This window comes from Ambystoma mexicanum, chromosome 13 (assembly GCF_040938575.1).
Source record: "Ambystoma mexicanum isolate Mex_15411 chromosome 13, UKY_AmexF1_1, whole genome shotgun sequence".
Lineage (NCBI taxonomy): Eukaryota > Metazoa > Chordata > Amphibia > Caudata > Ambystomatidae > Ambystoma > Ambystoma mexicanum.
This window is the reverse complement of record NC_090938.1, coordinates 416,138,105-416,159,177: the sequence shown is the minus strand read 5'-3', so window position 1 is coordinate 416,159,177 and position 21,073 is coordinate 416,138,105. Positions and strand designations below refer to the sequence as shown.

The window sequence follows — 21,073 nt, the reverse complement described above, 5'->3', positions numbered from 1 at the left end:
TTGTGTTGCCATCAGCACCCGCAGCGGCCCTTTCCACCTGGGTTGTAGACCAGAGGTACGTTGAAAGTGCTTAGTGAACCCCCAGTCACCAGGCAGGATAGCGTGTCCAGTCCCTCCAAGGGCTGGGGAGTACAGTCTTTGACCCGTTTATAAATAATGGACAATTCTTTAGTAAGCTCTTTACAATAGTCAATCAGCATAGGATAGGGCACATCAGACAGTTTCTTTGGGTGAGGCAAGCCATACACATTGGCTGGGCGGCCCAGAACAACCTCATGGGGGGGGGGGGGGCCAAACCCACTCCAGAATAATGTACTCTTAAGTGTGGAATTACAGCGTTTGTATTTCTGAAAGGGAGGCAACTCTACAAAGTACCTCGGATGGTATATCTTGGGGACCAAAATGACCACTTAGGTGCTCCTTCTGCCTTTCCAACATTGTGTGTGGCACATAATATGGGACCATTTTTACAAAATGATATTGCTGCTTAAGAAATATTCAGGGTATCCCAAAGTGTAGTTAAAATATCATACCATCCACCCCTACATGAGCAGCTCCATGGGCGACTGATCATCATGGGTACATCTTTGTTGGAAACATCCATCTCCCCTTATTTCCCCTGGCCACCCAACACCCATCCTCAAAAACTGCATCAATCCCCCACGGTTTCAATTCCTGACAGGTAGCATCTGCTTGAATACTGACAATCAAGTAAAGTGTATTCTCAAAAGGGTGATGCTCTGTTGTGCGTGGACAGAAAACATAAGTGAGAGAGTAAGGGGTTTGGGCAGTTGTTTTCAGTCATTTTCTTATGTGTGCTGCATTTGAGAATGGAAAGACGGTTTGGCAAGGCCAGTGAATTGAGCAATTGGGGAATATGTTGGCTATGTTGAATTTTGGTTCCATCGGAGGAAAGAAAGCAGTGTTTCATCCGCAGCCTGCCAGAATTATGGGCAACCCCAAATGCATACTGGCATCAGTATAAATGTTTACTGCAAGTCCAGAGCTGAACTCACATGCTCTGGTTGGCACTGTGATTTCAGCCGCTTTTGTTGAATGCTGAGATATTTTGCAGGTTCCACAAATGTTTCGAATGTATTTATGGCATAAGCTGCGGTGGATGAGTCATCAACATATAAAATGCCATCAGGCTTTTCTAACAGAACATCAGTCAAATCAGGCCGTCCCTTCATATCCTTGTTTGTTTGTTATTAGTAAAAAATCATGTAAGACATTGAGGTCATCAGAAGGGAAGGGCAACAAGGTGGCAGGGTTCAGGATATATCTCTGCAATGAAATGTTGGGTGCGAGCATTGCCAAATCATACCTAGTGAGCTGTCCATTAGTAAATGTTGCGCTTGCGTTTTGTTCAGGAGAACATCCATTGCATGGGGAACGACAACAGTTGAAGAAGGGCACAATACTAGGATTTCTGCTTGTTTCACAGAAAGGGCAGCCACTACCCCCTTTAGGCAATTTTGGCAGCCCTTTAGCCACTGGGACTAAGGTGGTAAAAAAAAATAGGTGCATGGCCCATTTGTTTCCCCTTTTCGTTCATTCACAAACAAAGAAAAGGGTTTAGTATAGTACGGTATTCCTAATGCAGGAGAGTAACACAGCACAGATGTGAGTGCCTCAAAGCTTTCCTGATGTGACAGAGTTATGAGGAGACAGTAGTTACAAATGTTCGAGGGAGAAAAGACCGAAGATTATTTTTCCGAAATAACCTTTGGTCTTTTCTCCCCTGACCATTTGTGACTTGCCAAACCCCTGCCCATACCACCCATCCCTACCCACACCCCCCTACTTACCTTCCCTCCGACTCGCTGGTTGCTACAATGCCTGTTCTCTTTCACGTGATCGGGAACTCATGCCGCAGGGTCTTTTTTTTGGGACAGCTGTGGCGGAACTCCCCTGCAGCCCTTTTGGGGGGGTGACTGCGGTGGACACCCCCACAACTCCCACTCACAATATAGTGAGCAAGGGTGCGGGGGACAAACCCGCAGCCCCCAGCACCGATAGCGTAGTTAGGTCGAACCATTCAGCCGTTCAGAATTTTCGAACGGCCGAAATTCGGCCAAATCACGCATCCGAAGAATTTTTATCTGTCTTTTTGGTAAACCCCTGTTAGTAGTAAGTTTCAGTAAGGGCTTAGCTAACAAAGAAAAGTTCCAAACCCATGGTCTGCAGAATGAAGTAATCCCTACAAATCCTCTAACCTCTTGCTGTGTGCTGGGTACTGGCATTTTAAGTATCATTTGTTTTGACTGAGGGTGCACTCTTTTCTCTCCCTTAGCAAGTAGATGACCAAGGTAAGTGACCTGCTGCTGACAAAATTGTAGCTTATTCGGGGAAACCATATTTCCCAAGGGACCTAAAACCTATAGCAGGCGTGTGGTGCAGACCACACACCCTCCCTTGGTATCTGCCGCTATAGGTAGGTCATCATTTGTTTGCGATCCACTATTTACTCAATTCTTTTGATAACCGCCCCAGGGTAGGACCAATATATCCTCATGCAATTGCACTGCTTCCCCTCTAAAAGTCACTACTTCCTTCTTCTCCAAAGCCTTCCACTTGATTCACAGTGCTTCACTATTCTCTTTCCTACACTGTCTCCATATTTCGGGCGGTAATATGCATGAAAAAAGTTGGTCAATATCCCCTAATGTTAATGGGCCTGTGAATATAATTTTGTTAGTCTGATCATACCACTGTTCAGGGTTCTGTCTAATGTCATGAAAATCTTTGGTAAAGACAACTCCATCCTATTCCGTGATACATGTACATGGTGAGTCGGATGGGCTGGCCTCATAGGGGCCCGATGAGTGGAGACAGGGCTTTTGCGAGCCACTCAAGTAAAATTCAAACTCCCTGTTCACACCCCAATTCATTTAAAGTGAAAGCTCTTGCAGTCCATTTCCTCATACTGGTCAGGCAAAGGCCACTCGTCAAGAGACCCTTCAGACTGCCATTATGTTTTTTATATCTTTCAAACACTAGTCCAGATAACTCCTGCACAATGATATTTTTTGCCCTTAGGGACTGGGTTTTCATCACTTTAGAGGCAAGGGCTAGTCCCTTCAGTCCTGCCCTAATCCATCCTTCCAACCATGATTCAATGCATAGTGTGTTTCTGATTACCCTTAATTGTATTCATGTGCCAATAGACCGCAAAGAAAAACACAAGAACTCGATTCTTGGTGGTCAATATTTTTGTATTATTATTGGTCATTCGCCCTATATGATGACACGTGTTTTGACGGTACCTCCATCTTTTTCAAATCAGGGCTTAAATATTTACATTGATAAAATATGACATAACCAGTGATGAGACAAACATGGATTGCATCACATGAAAATGCATAGTCAACAGTTTGATTAATGTTCAAAGAAAAAAATAAAATAGATTTGCAATTTTACCATTCATTGCGTTCCATAGTTTATAACAGAATTCAATGTGCACAACCCAAAAGTTAAGTTGACGTTAGGAAAGGGGTGAAGGGTAGTAAGATTAAGGGTATACATAGAAAAATACAAAATGAAAAACATTCATTAATGAATGTGCCAACACATCTCATTGTTTCTCCTTCAATTTTGACATATGGTTTTGTTTGAATCTGCTTAAATTAAAAGCTTACCCAATTGTTGTCACTTGTCCTTTCAATATCTTTACAGTTTGTGTGTCAAGTCACGGGTTCAATTCCAGCCTATATTATTAGAGAATAATTATCAGTTAACCTCTGGCTCGGGTTGTGGCCAGATTTCTCACTATGCAATGTCGCTTAACCTGCGTGGTTTATCAATCATTTTCGTGTTCTGTTGGTGAACCAATCAAATCTGACTTTGCGCAGTGTAGTAACAAAAAATATATATGTTTTTTAGGAAGTAGGAGCGAGGGTCAGTAATTTTACTGATTTGGTGAGCTATGCTAGTAAGTCTATCCTTGCGCGTGTGCACTGCCATTTTAGACAAACGTAATTGAAATTCCCTCATTTTTTAATAAAACCAAGCGTGCGCTCCTTCAGAAACCAAATGCGATTCGAATTAGCATAAACTCGCGTGTGGCTGTGGAAACTCCCTAAGAGTTACAAGTATGCATGTGGTTATGCGCGAGCAAAAACAAAGAGGTGATGGCTGGAAGGTTTAGACTGAATCTTAACCACTGGCATTGCTCGGGGCAACACTCCAGACCATCGTTATTCGCCTGCCAAGCCATTACAGAAGGGGAAAGACCATATGCAAATCAGGCATGGCCCACCCCAAAAGGGGCAGTCCAGCCCGAACTGCTAGGTCACATCCCTTCTGCACGAGACCACAAGCATCCCCAAACATGTTTCACCCTTGGATCCTTTGAGTTCTGCCTGGCTAGGGTTTACCTAAAAATTGCTTAACTTCAGTTTTCAAAGTACGTATGTTTCCATCTGCGTTCAACTCGTCCATTGAGGCGGAGCCCATTTTGTTGTCAGCATGGTTGCCAGGCAACGTGGTCCTACTACCTTGTTTACTATGGCGGACAGTTTTTGGGCTATGATACATGTTTCCCAATTCACAGGACATACTTAAAGATAGAGCTGCAATTTTAAATCAAGTTGATGCTAACCTTTTACAAAATGATGATGATGATTAAAACACCTAATCACAATCACATAATACGTTTGATACTTTTAATATTTTCAATATTTCTAATCTTGTATCACATGGAATTTTCAAGCCTTCTAAAGGGTTAAGCTGACTAGTATGTGTTGGATATTGCTCGTTACTGTACTGATTTCTATTTTGTAATTCTCACATAGTAAAAGCACAGAAGAGGTTTCAAGAACAGCAACAACAAAAATCGGTATCGGGTAATAAAATCACGCCAAAAAGTGTTGCGATAAAAAAAATATTATACCATTTAAAGGGTGCGGGGGGTTGCGAGGGTTTCCCCCCCGCATCCTTCACATGATTGTGGTGCAAAAAAACAACATTTTTGCCATAATATTTTGTATTCACTGCCATTTGTGCTGCGATTTAAGACATGGAACCCAAAAATCCAGCCCAAAGACTAGGCCAATGTAAAAGAAATTGTGGATTAGGGCTGAAGAGAGCACAAGTCCAAAATTCTGTAAGAGACTGCAAGCAGAATGTTCCACGAGGTCCTGTAGTTTTGGACAATGTCTGCATTAGTGAAACAATGAATATATAGTTTACTTAATTCGTGTAAACACGTACATACATTCTAGAAGTCTAAACCCTTTGGCTGTTGCAACCGAAGGAAATAATCTACAACTCCAAATAAACACAAGCACACACCAGTACTCGGATGAGAGAATCTACCTGAACTGTCTTTGCCGGTCAACAGCAACAATTTCCCAGAACAGAGCTGCACCAGAAACTTACTCTAGCAGTAGTTATTCTCTCCACAGCAATCCAATATAGTTAATGGCCTTCTTTGGCTACACCCAAACCAAAGATGGACCACCCGAACATAGGAAACAGTCACCGTTTACCTCTTACCTTGTGAGGACACAGGAGAAGACCGCCAGTTGTTGGAAATTGACAGATATACCCAACCATCATGTTCCCAATATTCCACAAATTTTGGAAAGGTGCTAGGATTTACATAAAGCAAGGTCTGTAACATGGTGTCCTATCCCACTGGTAGGGGTGCGCAATATCAGAACTAGTATCCTACTCAATGGAGAGTAATGGATGCAAAAGCTTTGATTTAACCTCTAAGTATTTCTATATGCCTCACTCCTAAAAGAGCCAATTCTGGCCTTCAGAAGATTCTGGTTTGCTCTTCTCACCATTTGTGTACTCAGCATTCACCCACACGCTACCATCTCTTGGTGCTGACTCCACTGTCAATCAGCTTTGCACTCCCAGGCATTTCTCCTGGTAAAAGGGTGGGCAGTGTATAAACATTCTACGGAAAAAGCCTCCACACTTCAGGGACACACGCGAGCAAAGCTTGCGTCCATCTCACAATCATGCATCAACTATCTCGAGTGCCACTCTGCAAGGTACTAGGTTTCTGCCATCACAGAACATTTGCTCATTTACAAGTGGGTCTTATTGCTCTCCTAATGTACACTACTATTGATCTATCATCACATATGGTTCTCAACTGCAAATAATAACTTTCAAAAAGAAAAAACAAAAAATGATAGATTTTGCATTTTATCATGCTGCCTGTACCCCACTAAGGATGAAGCATGATCTATTTTGGGGAAAAACAGAATTCTTCTTTCTGTTTTTCTACACACATGGATCAAAATGATTTCAAGACCAGGAGCCAAAATGTGTTCCTGGGCATTAGACAAGCTCCTCTGGGGAACATGGAGCTAGTACACAACATGGCGCAAATCAAACTATGCATTGTGGGGAAAAAGCCTACCATGCACGGTTTTCGAACGCTGTATGCTACTTTATGCACTACTTAATCAGAAATTTGAAGGACTCCATTTCATCATTGCCAATTCACTAGTTAACCTTAATTCAATAACATTATGGAGTTTGCAGGAAGACAAGGCAAGGCACTGCGTGATTGAAAAGTAAACCATAAGGTTCAGACTCCCTCATGTTGCACCTTTAACTTATTGCAGCCTGGCGCAGGACTGCATACCACAATGGACTGTATGGCACAAACATGCATGTAGACAATGATCAGATGCGTCAGTCATTTTTTTTTCCCTCCCATCATCATCGCAAGCACTTTGGTATTCCATGTCTAGGCACAGTAAAGCATCATGCACATCCTTGCACATTGATTTTATTACCTAGACAACTGAATAAGCCATGCATTTTCTGTAAATAGGCTGTTGGCTTCAAGAGTAGTCGTGTCGGAAAATGGCCTCAGCAGCTCATTCTATTTGTTGCATGAGGTGCGGCTTGACACGTAGCTAGGTTCCTTCCTCTAACGGCGGTGTGAAGTCGGGAGAAGCGGCGCCGGTTGCTGCAGGCGCCGAGTGCTGTATGGTAAGCAGCAAACAGCAAAGGTAAAGGAAAAAGCAGTAAGTAAAAAGCAGAAGGTGGCAGTGGCACGGCAGGGGTGAGACAGCGGGGTGGATGCGAGAAAGTAATCTCAAAATGCTGCTTCCTGCCCATGCCCATGCTTTCTACCCCTTTGCACCGCTGCTGCCTTCCTGCATCTGTCCACCTGCAGTTCCCTCGGAGCAGGTCGGCCTACTACCAAAAACCTTGGTCACTAGCACGTGGCACGATCCCTCTAGTCCCAGGTAACTAGAGCATCTGTATCTGCAGCATTCGGGGAGCCTGCATAAGAGTTCAGAGTGAGTGGACAGTGGGACTCCAAAAGACATTGTGCACCCGACCTGAGCTCCTAATATCCCAGTCTCAGTGACTAGCTGAGGTGTCCGAGGTCAGAGGCCAGTGGTGCAGAGTCTGCCAGTCTAGGGTCTGTCATTCTATAGCTACACTATAGTTAGGCCACAGAGTCACATTGAGGTAGCTGGACACAAGCTGACCTAGCCATCTTTCAGCTCTTGCAGTGTGCTAAATGGGCAAGTCTGGTAAAATGCTCAGGAAGAATTTGTCTAGTAATCAATCCACGTGCCCGAGTGGTGTAGACTGCCATGCAGGAAGAAAAAAGATGGCCTAAAGCAGTCTACATTAAAATGGGCTCTGAGGAGTCAGGTTCTCCCAAGAATCAACTTTCAAGCTTCCTCCCAACCCCTAGTATGTGCCTCGCCGACAACTGCCGAGTTGAGCGATTTACACACACTCTGCCCAGAAGTGCCTTTAAGGCTTCTTCCTAGTCCCAAGCCCCCCTAGATCTCCCTGTGTCCTCCCGGTCCGGGGCAAAGTATATCTCGAACTGTGTACAGTAGCCCGCCTGGTATGCAGGAACTCTGTCCATTGGGCTCAGAGAGCTTGCTGCCCCTGGGTGTTGGAAATGCTGCAGTGGGTGTTGGAAGTGTCGCAGTGGAAACAGATATAGGATCTCTGCTTGTATCAAAGCCCTGGAGCTTCTGAACAAGACAACACTCTTGAGCACAGGGTGTCCCTTGAGGACGTAGAAGCCTCAATCGACCGCCACTATGAAGACAGCTGCATACGTAGACAATCAAGTGTGATGGGCACCACAGCATATGTGGGGACCCCCAATTTGCTCCCCCAGACAGTGGATCTCATGGTCGCCCAATTTGCAACTCCCTTGAACAGCCAAGCGCCCAATAGTGAATCCAATGGTCTATCCAACTCTAGCCAGTCTCTAAGTATGCACATTTTCCATCATTCTATTTTCTCTAATATTATACTTGCTCACCTTCCCACCACAGCCGAGATTTCATTGACGATCAAAACGGTCAATGATTGTATGGCCTGATACACCAATTGATGACAAACAAGCCTAAATCCGTGGCCCAGGCCCGACACATCTATTCTCTCAGGGGAAGCTGAAGAGCTGGATACACTTAAAAACACCTCTCTGTCTGAAACGCTGGATGTTTTTCTTGGAGTCAACGTGTTCATGTAGACGTGAAACAATCCTGGGCAATCCAAGCTTCTTGGTGGAGTGTGTGAATCACTTAACCAATGCGTACTGTGAGATGAGCAATTCCCTTTGCACGCTACATGATTTAAGAATAAAAGATGATGCATGCTTGGATACATGCCTGAATATAATTTACTCTCTATCCCAGATGCTAGAGACCTCAAGAAGGCAAGTGCCCATCACATCAATTGTGAACGCCACCAACGGAGCTCAAGGTTTGCACCGCCTATACTGCAGTACACAACACACCAGTAAAATCATCGGAAGCCGTGGCCTCGAAAAAGCTGCAAGGGCAAAATGCAACACAGAGTATGCAGGATCTGGATAGTAATCAGTCCCCCAGTGCTCCATTAGCAAAAACATTGCCTCCTGTGTCATCTACGCAGGGCGTGCCCAATAGTATCAATAGAATGACCAGTTCCATAGCCGAGTATGCTCTGCAAGATAAGTGCTTGTGTACTGCCATCAGACAAGACGGCCTACTCCACCCTGGCCCAGGTTTTCATGAGTACTCTCAAGCTTTAAACCCGAACTTCAAAAATATGAACTTTTCTGTATCTGGTCAATCTACTTCTCTTATGTGAGCCAAGATCCATCCAGACGATCCAGGTGCCCTGCTTCCTACGATGACATTGGTGGGGTGCAATGCTGATACTTCTGTGTCTCATTCAAAAGCTAAGAGAGGAACACCTGCTGGCAAGAATCTTGGCGCGATGCAGAGAGAACAATTGAATATTGTGCTTCAAAGGCCATGCCCATGGAAACAAAAACTCCAATAAAGAACTTTAGTTAAAGCTCTGTCAGAAATCCTACAAGTTAACAATATCTTTTTCAATCTGTTCCCCAATGTTCGTATTCTCTCGGACTGTATTTATTGCAAGGGTTGCAATGTTCGCTTTTGCTTTTCTAATGTTTTCTTCCGCTCATGCATTCTAAACTGCCGCGAAATGCTGTCTAGCAAGGGCATCGATGTACACAGAGACAAAGAGTCCACGATAGGTCATCTGCATGACACCGGTATTTTTCATGCCCTGAGAAGATGCGGATTGTAGTCAGATGAAGTGTAAAAGTCATGGTTTGAATGCTCAGATTGGTCTGATCATAGATTTGGCAAGAGGCGAACTGGAAAAATTTCTGGCCCAGCATTCCACACAAGTGTTTGTTACATCTAAAGAGTCCAAGGAGCAAGTTTATGCGCTGCAAGGGTTACCTGCAAGATTAATCTAGCCATTTATGCAAACTGCCCCACTGACAAGAGCAGTTCAACAAATGTTATATAGCTAATGAAGAGTCTAGTGTATTTGCAACATCCGTAAAAATACTTAGTTGGAACGTAGCTGATGTATGCAATAAACTGGATGATTTGGATTGGCTGAAGATCTTTGATGTGTTGTGCCTGCAAGAAACGTGGCTAACGGACGATTTTGTCCTGCGTGCTCTGTTTCCAGAGTATTGTTTGGCATCCTGCGCAGCGGTACATGACGGGATTGGCAGGCCTCGTAAGGGCCTAGCGACCCTTGTGCACAATGCCCTTAGATGGAATCCCATTCTTAGTTCTAGCCCCTCTGAACAGGTTCTAATGATCTACACTGCTGGAGGCAATAAAAGTGATAGCAAACTTCTGCTAGGTAATATCTACCTGCACCCAAAGGAAGATCTAAAAAATGTACCATCACCTAATGGGTGGCTAGCTGATTTCTTGGTCAATGAGATTTAGTCTAATATTATAATCATGGCGATTTTAATGCTAAAATGTGTGGTCTTGTAGCCCTCGATTCTGACAGATATCTCCATGAAGCCTCATGTGGTATCCCCAAGATAAACTTGAAGTTAAACTCTGGTAACTCCCGTGGCACTCTTCTCAATGCTTCCTGCTTCATACGGCCCTCGTGTAAGTAAATGGTAGACAGCCTGGTGATGTCTCTTCTAAATGCACTTAATTCAGGTGTTAGGAGCTCCCAGATTGATTATTGTTTGGTGGATTGCTTTTCATTACACAGTGTACTTGACTTTGGCGACCTTGAGCGACCCGAAAGTGATCACAATCCTCTGATGCTTTTATGGAACGGGCTCGCTACCAACTTGTGTATAACCCACCCGTCCCCCACTTTGGTTTCTACCTGGGAATCAGTTCCCTTCGTAAGCTCTAGGAAGCTACCCACAGATAAGCTACAAATCATCCTGTCAAGGGAAGAACGGGCAAGGTCACAAATGCTTGCTTATGTGCACGGCGCGTCCCTAGGACACGTCTGTCATATGAAAAATTAATTGCTGCTATCTCCAACAAATGTGTTTATCAGCATCCTGACCATCGATGGCCGGGCACATCTCAGGATGTCTCCAGGTATGACACAGAATGTCGCAAGGCGAAATTAATCTGTGTTAGTTACTCGTAGCAAATCCAAATCAGCAGGGACCCAACACAATCTCAAGTGCAAATATAAAAAGCTCTTGAAATATAAGAAGAAAGTGTTTACTGAAGGACAGTTGAAAGATGTCATATGAGACAGAAATAGCAAAGGTTTCTGGAATTTTTCGAAGATGGTCACCAGGATAGTGCTAGCCCGATACTTATCATGGGTAGCCCTCTTTAGGGGTATTCTGTACAAACATGGCACTCCTGGCTCCGTTTTATTTGACAATGTCCAATGCAATAGTACCATTACTTTCTCAATTGAGAAGTACTGGTGGCCATTAAAAATGCCAAGCCGGGCAAAGCTCTCAGCCCTGAACTGAGTTAGGCCGGAAATATTTCATTGGTTCCCTGAATGGTGGGCACCTGTGTTCAAAGTATTTAATGGAATTGATTCTGCCTCAGCTCTTCCATTATCATTGACAAAGCCATATTAAGCAGATATTCAGAAAGGGGAACCCTGCGAATCATCACGGTTATCGCCCGATACCCCTATTAGACAGTGATGCCAAGATCTTTGCTAGCTGCCTCGCGAGCAGGATGGAGTAATGGGCATCGAAGAATAATTTACTATCCATCTACCAAGCAGAATTTCGCAAAGGGTTTTACTTCTGCTGATGACCGATTTGTCCTAGCTACTATAATAGATAAATAAGTGTATGTTAGAGGCGGTACAGAGTATGCAGGGTTATTGGACTTGGCCAAAGTTTGACTCTTGATTGTTCACTCTTTTGGAACAAACATTACAAAATAGGGGTTCCACTACCGCGCTTGAATATAATTATTTCTCTGTACTCTAATACTACGGCCTCAGTGATCAGCAATCCAAGTTCTGGGGTGGGGTGGTGGAGGAGAACCACCACAAAACGTGGGACAGTGCCCCCAATGGATGGGGCAGTAGGTTTTGGGCACCCTGGGGGTATATTGGCACACAGGGTCCCACTCTCAAACCCCATTCCAGAGCACGTTCATGGGTTCCAACAACCAATGTTGAGATGAGAAAATGTTGGGGGGGGTCTCCTTATGCTCATGGGAATATAGCCGAAGTAGTCTATCTCAATGTACTGGTCTACTGAAGTGGTATAGTCAACCCCTTTTTATCCAGCAACAATGAGTAGAAATCGCTTTCAAGCACTGCAACGTATGTTGCATTTCAATGGCAACTCGCAGCATTACCCAGAACGGACCCAAATTTTGATAGGCTATTGAAACCTCAGCCATTTCTGAAGCACTTTACTCCGCGATTTGCGGAGGTGTATGTTCCTAGCCAGAACATATCCATCGATGAAACATTGGTGTTGTTCAAAGGTCGGCTAGTGTTCAAGCAGTTTATTCCTAGCAAGAGAGCACGATACGGGATCAACTTGTACATGTTGTGTGAAAGTACCATTGGGTATGCCTACAGCATGAGAGTCTACACTGGAAAAGACTCCACCCTAAACCCTCTGGGCTGTACAGCCCTATTGTAACGCTCACCTGAAAATCTGCGGGAACGCCAGAAGAACTCCCTAGAACTTCAGTAAATCACAATCCCTGTAGAAAGGATGACAAGATAACAACCCTCCTTAATAATGTTCCTACCCTATTCTGAGAAAACTCTCCAGTACTGAAAATAGAATGATAACCAACATCAGGAAAACTCACCTAAGGTTCTTTTTTAGTGAGCTCTCCATCCTGCATTCATACAGGGGCGCATGTCCTGAAGAAAACGGTGTAGTCTAGATGCCAATAGTCTTCTATAAAATGGAATTAAGGAGACTAGAGACAAGGGGAAGATAATGCCCATTTAGTCATATATGAGTGTTGCTGTGAGAAGGCCTTAGTACAATCAAACTGGAGGGCAAAAGTGGAATTTAGATGACACTCTATTCAGTAGGAGAGGTGTAGCGCTGTCCTAAGGGAACTGACTAAACAACTACCAGCTGAGTGTAATGCGGAATGAGATGGAATACTTTCTTGCAAAATGAATGCTGAACTAGCTACAACAGCTACACAACTTGGCAAATTTTCGGCCAGTGTGACAACAACCTGGCACAGCAAATGATTTTCAAACATTGGCACACGGAACAACTGCATAAGCATTAACAAAAAAATGCGAAAATGCACAGTAACTAATCCGTTGCTAAAACACTCGCAACAAAGAACAACTAAACACTGGTAACCCACGGGAAACCTGAAACTGGTACTTGCGTGTGTGTAAGATGTATTCCTCACGAAACTGACAGGAAAACTTCGGACTGGAACTGAGGACACGGAACGAAGGGACAACAAATAATAAAGAAAACTACTGACTGTGAGCAGTGAAGGAGACTATGGGACAGGACGAAGGAATTCTGACTGAAAATTTGAAGGGTGGGGAAACTGACTGGAATTCTACAGAGACCGCGGTGAGCGTCCGTACTGCAAGGCAGTCAGCAACGCGAAGCGCGAGTCTCCTCAGAATTTGAGTACTTGTAACAGAGGTCGCAAAAGACTAGACCTACAGATTAGTTCCTGGTTACACCGCTAGGCGGCCATTTTGGAATCCCACTCTTCCATGACTTACTATATGGATCTGAATGGGAACAATACCTTCTCTCAAATGACAGCAATAATAACCTACGGAAACATGGGTTTAATCAGGGAACTCGTTGGGAAATCATGACACCCATTAGGCACAAGTGAGAAGATTGTTTGGGCACAAGTGAGAAGATTGTTTGGGATCTTCTCACACCATTGCCCCACAAGAGTCACCATTTGTATGTGGACAATTTCTACACAGGAACTCCACTCTTCAAGGAATTGTAGTGTGGGCACCCCGGCATTCGGTACAATCCACACTAACTGCAAAGGCTTCCCCACACAACTTGTGTGTAAGAAGTTGGACAAGGGAGCATGTATTGCATTGCGGCGGGATGAACTGTTGGCAGTACAATTCTGTGACAAAAGGGATGTGCACATGCTAAGTACTATTCATTATGAAAGTCTTTCAGTAGTCACTGTGCATGGGCAGTCTCAGCAAGTGCGAAAGCCCAACTGCATTCTGGACTACAAAAAGTACATGGGCGAGTAGATAAAGCCATACCATGCTGAACGCAAGTCGCGCATGTGGTACAAAAAGTAAACCATACACATTATGCATGTAGCAATGTACAATGCTTACGTGGTGTACCGTGCAGCTGCTCCACAAAACAACCTCACTTTTTTTAACTAGAAGTTGTACAATCTCCGACTATGGTCCATATACAAACTCCCTCCTTTCCAGAGGTAGAAGATGTGGCCAGATTGAAAGATCGACACTTGCAGATTATGTTTCTGCCACAGCCATGAAGACACAACCTTACCCAAGGAAGGCCTGAACTCTATTCTGTACTTTCACATGGGAATACAATCATATATTGATCTTTAAACCTTGAGAAAACTATATCAAGAAATGCTCATCTGTGCTTCATTTTTATTTCTAAAGAAAGACTGAATCCTATTCTTCATCCTAACACACCCTACCTTTTATTGAAGTATATAACAATTGAAGAGAACAAGCATTACCCAAGCCAAGAGTCTTCCCATATACACACTGAAACCAACCGTTCTCATCGTTAAGAAGCAATCTAACTGTACTGTGAAGTTGATAACAGTTTATTTGCCTAAGACACATGTGCACAAGTATTACCTGAAGCTAAGAGATTGGCACCAACGCTTCTGGGTAATCGATTGGGCTGATAACTGGCAGAAAGGTGCAGGTAAAGTTGGGGAAGGGAAAATGGCTGAATGCAATGACTATTCTGAAGTTGACATAAGCTGTAGTGCCATAGACTGTGGAAGACAGAGGGAAGTGAGTCTGAAAGGCAAACCAAGGTTGTTATTGTGGCAGACGGACAAGAGAGGCAAGAGGCTGCCGCTTTTGAAGGGATTTATTCAGAGGAAGAGTGCCATGTCTACTTAAAGTTGTTGAAGCACTTTCAAGTATGTCATGTCGAAGCCTGTCTAAAAGTGCACATAACTGAAGCTGAGGTAGTAGTCCAACGAACTGAAGCTGGTCTGATTGTCAGTGGATGCAATATTGCAGTAGTTCAAACAAAGGAGGTACTGTGAGACAAAAAGATGACTTATCATAGTGAATAAAGTAGAAGTGAAGTTATTAAAGTTAAAACAGCAGTACTAAGAAGTTGTCCTTACAAATATACCATTGTGAAGCCCAAAACTAACTGTTAACCAAGAACTGTCTATCACTGGTAGTTGTGGATATTTCTTTTGAACTGCGGCAAATCTTTTTGAGGAAGGTGACAAAGCATTGCGGCTGGGATGACCATTGGTGCCATTTGGATAAAGTGGATATTTCACCATGAAGAGATTTGCTAGTGGAACTGTGGTTACCCAACTTTTGCATTGACTTTGAAATATCAATAACTGATTTAAGACATTCCATCCTTTGGTTGAACACTTAAAGAACTGTCGTTAAATCCTGGGGAAGGAAAGTCCCCTATGGCATTAGAAGGTTATTCAGAGACTGTGAATTTTGTTCATGTTATGTTGTATTGGCATATATTTCCCTTTGTGTTTTTGTTGCTTAGTGCGAGGGCCAGTTATCCTGTGTTAGTGTTTCTTCTTAGCTTTGGTTAGGCATGGAAATCCTCTGCAGATTAGGGGTAGTGAAGCATTTGTTTTACTGTTTCTTTAAGAGTAAAGTGCCATATGATAAAACATCAGGCAGTTGTCCACCTCGCACTACTGACACCTCACAGGGGATACCAGACAGGAACCCTGTAGCAGTCGCCACGGCCCTCGTCGAATGTGCTCTTGGTCTTCCTACACGGGGCCTATTCGCTAGACAGTGGCAGGAATGCGTACCGACAGCCACCTCGCAATGGAAGATTTGGAAAGGGCATTGCCCTTGCTGACAGGTCCAAAGGCAACAGTTGTGATAACTTTTGGAAGTCCTTTGTGTGAGCCACATAGAAGTTTGGGGCACGGGAGACATCCAAAGAGTGTAAAGATTGCTCCACTGGAGATGGAGAGCCAAAGAACACTGGTAGAATCAACGGTTCATTAAGATGGAATGCAGAGCGGACCTTTGACATGAAGCGACTGTTGGGTCAGATTTTTCATTTTATGCTAAATCTCCCTCCCCTGTGAGACCCCCAGAAATGTTTGCTGGACTTGTGGATTTCTTTTCTACGCTCCTGGGAGAGTCAGAAATTGTTCGCCCCACTCACCCTTTCTTTTATTATTCTGGCTATGAGAGTCATGTGTATGTCTCTCCATAATATATTTTTGGAGTCAGGTTTTCCGCCAACTTTTATAGGCATCTTTTGCTACACACAGCACTCTGTGCAGTGTGGCTGGGAGCCTCTTGCGCTTCCCTCTATATTTCCTTGTGTGAACTAATGTTCCTAAGGGTAGAGGGATACTTTTTACCCCGTCTACGTTTTGTATTGTGAGATCAGCACAACCCACCTTATGTGGAGTGCTGAGGGGGTTACACTAATCCCCTAACTCACTGCTCCTGTAACATTCAAGGCATAAATTCATTTTCAAAAATTGATTAGCAGAGTTTGCTAATTACATTTTTTGGGATTCGCAAACAGACCCATTGATTATCAGTTTTGTACTAATATTGTTAATGTCAACAGGTGTTATTTGTACCCAAGACATGAAATGAGAAACAATAGACATTAGTGTGAGGATTCGGGCCATGCAAATGCTTTAAACTTCAGCTAGATCTGCAGGTCGGGTACCCTTAGTTTACCTATTCAACCCAAGAGAAATGCACTTGACTTAAAGCAATGGAGGACAACAAATTTAAAATGCTATCTCTGTAAAATGGTGCATGTCACTACAATCCCGCTTTATGTTGACACCCAGAGGCCAGTCATGCACAGTGAGAGTTTTATTTGACATTTACTGAAAATAAGTAAATGCTAAATATAAGTTTCAAACATCTCTTGCGGATGCAACTCATCCTTCATAAAATCTACCCGAGAGGGTAGAAAAAACTTTGCGAGCCATAGTTGAGTGGCTGTAAAATGTAAAAGGTTAGCTGCATGAATGGACACAAATAAATAGATATGAGGAAAAGGCTCTGAAAACAGTTTCACCATCTATCTCCTCCAGGTTGTAATATATAATCTAATCATAAACTCAAGAAAGCTCTAGAGGCTAACTACAGTGTTTGGTATTGCAGTAGATCTGTGGGTATACAGACTGGGTGGAACTATTGATCACCACTTTGCGTAAGCATCTAGATCAATGTGTGTTATTGATTATACAAGAAGAAAGAAAGTAAGAGACTAAACAGTTGTTGGCATAGCAGGCAGAGAACTCAGAAAACTTTGAACATTGTAGTTTTCTGCCATCGCACTTTCACGCTAGCTGGTATAAAGCAACATGGTGATGGAATTCAAGGAGTATGGGTTCACTCATGGTTGAGCACCAGTTGTAAGATGTATGCAACCTGCAGGTTGCAGAACTAGGTTTGCAATCAAAAACATTCGATCATGTAAATTTTCGAAAGTGTTTATTCATCAATATGATGCATCTTCACCAACAAAATGAAACATAGTTGACACTATGAAATTTAGATACACTAACCTAAACTTTACTGTAATGCATGGAGATGCAGTGTTTTACGGTATCACTACTGTAATTATGCATGGTTACATTTTAGAGATGGAATTGAATGACAGTCGTTAAAAAAAAAAAAAAAAAAACCAGACAGGATACTGAAAGCTTAATAGAGTATCATCCCGATTACTTCTGGTTTGCAATTATTTGAAAAAGAAAAAGAAATTATTGCCTAGCACCCCCACACATGCCTTTGGCACTAAGAGTGGAGGAGACGATTACTGCTGCACTTTCTCTCTATGAGTACTTGAAGTGAACAGAGAAAAGAGGGTGAAGAGAACACAGAGGGCAAGAAAGGAATGCAGTGTGAGGTGGGCAAACCTACAGAATTATATAGCAAATTGCTATGCGGCACTGCTTATTTTATGCCTTGAACATTTCTGTTACAGTAACAAATTTATCTGAATGGCTGGTGGCAGTGGACATGTTCGACCGACTTCTGTGCGTTTTACACACAGGCTGTGTTCACAGTCGCAGTAATGCACAGGTCACCATTGACCCAAATTGGAGACTATTCTTTTTTCTCCATTTCTTGTGCGCTTGTTCTTTCGTGATCCAGTCTGCTGTCCTGGGTGGGGGGAGGGAGGTCCTGATTTGACTTTTGTCTTTGACAGTAATACTTTGTGAAGCCCACTGAGGCTTCAGTGTCTGAAGATAGGAAACAAGGGAGGAATCCAAAATTCTGCAGTTCTTTGTCTTCTGGCATGCCTGCCTGGAACCATACCTAACTGGGAGGCTGGCTGTCCTGAAAGGACAGCAACCCTCTCCCTCAACCTCCCAGAAGTTTGAATGTAGCATGAGTGCTGATTGGCTGGGTTCCTGGATTAATGTCTTGGACCCTGAGGCTGAAGGCAAGTCGACAACTGGAGCTGAATCCGATGAGAAGACGCCAATAGCTACTTTCAGCTACCGGAGAGACCACTGATGTGCTGCCCCTTTCTTCCATGCGACCGAGGACACATAAATAGGACATCTCCTTCCCTTAGACTGGTGTGCCCAATCAGTCTTATGAGACCTGCATTTCGAGCCATCCCACAACGAGCTGTGACCTTCCTGGGCTGCAAACTGCCAATACACTGGGACCTCAAGGCGGAGTGCTGTGCATCGTCTTCCAAAGAACAAACCTCGCTGAAACTTCGGTGGACTCCTGCTGGACCTCCAGAAGCAAGATTCCACTCCTCAAAGTCCCCTAGCCAGAGGGCTGGACTGAGAAAGCAAGACAAATCGTTCTTCATCTGGTGTCTTGAAAAGTGTGCCAAAACCACAGACACGCGAGAAGCTAAGAAGAATACTGCTGGGAGCCTGTCCATTCGACTGCTGCAGAGAAATCACTTGCAGTGTTCTTTCTTTCATCTGAAGGCCAAGAATCCAGTGGCCAGGTCCTGCAGCTGCTGCATCGTGAGGGTGTCCACATGCATCATCATCTTCATTGCCAAGGTACTGCGAGTCTCGAGGTAATACTTACCTAGTCTCGTTGCAATGTTCGCCCAGTCATAACGCTGGAACGCATTCAAGAAGTCTTTAACAAAGTCCCTAAACCGTTTTACCCACAAGAACTGTTACCCAACTGCTCCACAAGAACTCTTGCATTTTCTACAGCTTGTGCCTGCCTTTTTGATGTCCAATTTGACCCTAAAAACACTAAGAACTAGATTAGGGGAGGACCCCCAAAGCCTAGGCTCTGTGAAAAGATTGCTAAGTAACTTACCCTGTGGTGGTGGTGTTTCCATCATAAGAATCTGAAATAAAGTTATTACTCACCTTTGAATTGTATGTGTGAATGAGTGTATGCTGTATGGGGGTTGGATGCGTATGTAAATTAGACAGTGTATGGGATGTTTAAATGAGTGAGTGATGAATGTGTAATTGTGTGTGTGTCCCAATGTGTAATTCTGTGCCGCCATCATTTGATACTTCGGCTCTCCTTGGGGCAGAACATAAGGGCTGAGCCTCCAAGATTTCCCCATCCAGTTTCTGAAGTGGTCCCTCCCCTCCCCACCATGTTAGTTTTGTTGCGCCCCTGTTTTACATGCTCAACGTATCTCGTTTTGCATGCTTACAGGAAGTATATTTTGGAACTAATAGCTGATGTAGTTGAGGAGAAAAATTCGACATACTAAACATATACAAAAGCAAAAACACAAATAGGTCCGTTACACTTAACGTACAGAACGGTCATAATGTTCAACAAGAAAACGCAGCTTATTTGTATCGGAGAGATTCTCCTCTATTCGGGTAAAAGCTCCAGCCAAAGCTATCACCAAAGTGTGTGGGTTGTCAAGCACACTCAGCATGTGACCTCAGCGGGCAACTTCCTTAGCTCTTCCGTGCCAGCCTAGCACCTTGGCACCCGAGTGTACAAGACTACGGTCAAATTGGCTGTGCGGCGTCTTCGCCATCTAAAACAGACACTCGCATCAAGTTCATTACTATGCCAACCTAATAGTAGGCAAAGTCACATCGCAAGCTTAACTCACAGAGCAAATCGAGCCTGAACGTATCCCCTAGTACGAGGTTTAAAAGCTGGAGCGAGAGCCCTACTAATGAACAAGGGCCCGCCATCTTGGAAAGGCGTTAGGTCACCCACATCACATTGCAAAAAAGACAGGCGCGTTATAATGCAAACCATAAACCGAAAAGCGGTGTGTATTTTGGACACCGAACAGGAGGCTTGTTTGGGTTAAACTACTTGTGCCAATTACAAAATAGCACGTAATTACCACAATGTACTGCAACAAAAGGTTTATATAACAAGGGCAAGCAGATGTGCCAATCCCACTATCAACAGTACATCGCCATAGCACATTTTCTGTTTCAACATCATGCCAAGCTACTGTCTTTCCTATGTTCAAACAGTGCACCGCAAATCACTTACCCGACTGAAGTAGTACGCCTCTGACCTCACTCTTCCTGCAAAAAAGCGTACTCTCTTAGCGCCTAGAGACGCCAGAGCGCGCCGAAAACAGGGCATACTGCCGTTTAATTAGAAGGGGCAACGATAGCCTAGCTGAGTAGCAGCGTCAATAGTTCAAGGCAAACATCCATACACATGTCAGTGAGTAGGGATTGGGAATCCAGTGTGGTGGTAGGTTAGCCAATCACCGACCAGCACAGAGTTCCTATTGCCACTGGTGGGATAATTTTACTAGCAGAAAATGCTAGCGCTGGGTGCCATGTTGCTGAATAACACAGCATGTAACACTCCTCCCTTTCGTAATGCAGCCACAGGTAACCTTGAGCAAAATTGTTTGTATCTAAGACGGTTGTTACTTTAAAAATTAATTTAGATTGTTCCTTCTATTACGTCAAACTAAAATAGCATTTTTTTTCAGCTGAGCAGACTGCTTAAAAAAATGGATATTGGTACTGAGTTAAAAACTATGATAAGGTATAGAATCCAACATGCCCCATTCCATTGGAGAGGTGTTAGTCATCAATGCTATGATTAATTGTCAGTAATCTGCATTACTCCTAGTCTTGCTCTTACTCGTCACAGTACTTGCCTATGTTTGCCTTCTTTTCTTTTGATGTATAATACCCCCTCCTTATCCACAAGCCTC

At 43.7% G+C, this 21,073-nt stretch overlaps 1 protein-coding gene across 3 annotated transcripts in view; it reads right to left on the bottom strand.

Moving 5' to 3' along the window:
* METTL17 (methyltransferase like 17) overlaps window positions 1-20,698 on the bottom strand; it is a 480,739-nt gene extending 460,041 nt beyond the window's left edge. For 2 of the 3 annotated variants that reach the window (XM_069634027.1, XM_069634028.1), the window contains exon 1: window positions 20,389-20,605. In XM_069634027.1, the coding sequence (XP_069490128.1) occupies window positions 20,389-20,484 (96 nt within the window). In that variant the 5' untranslated portion in view covers window positions 20,485-20,605. Of the gene's footprint in view, window positions 1-20,388 lie in introns of all 3 variants that reach the window. The other variant, XM_069634026.1, reaches the window with a different exon arrangement.
* Window positions 20,699-21,073: the final 375 nt, after the last annotated feature.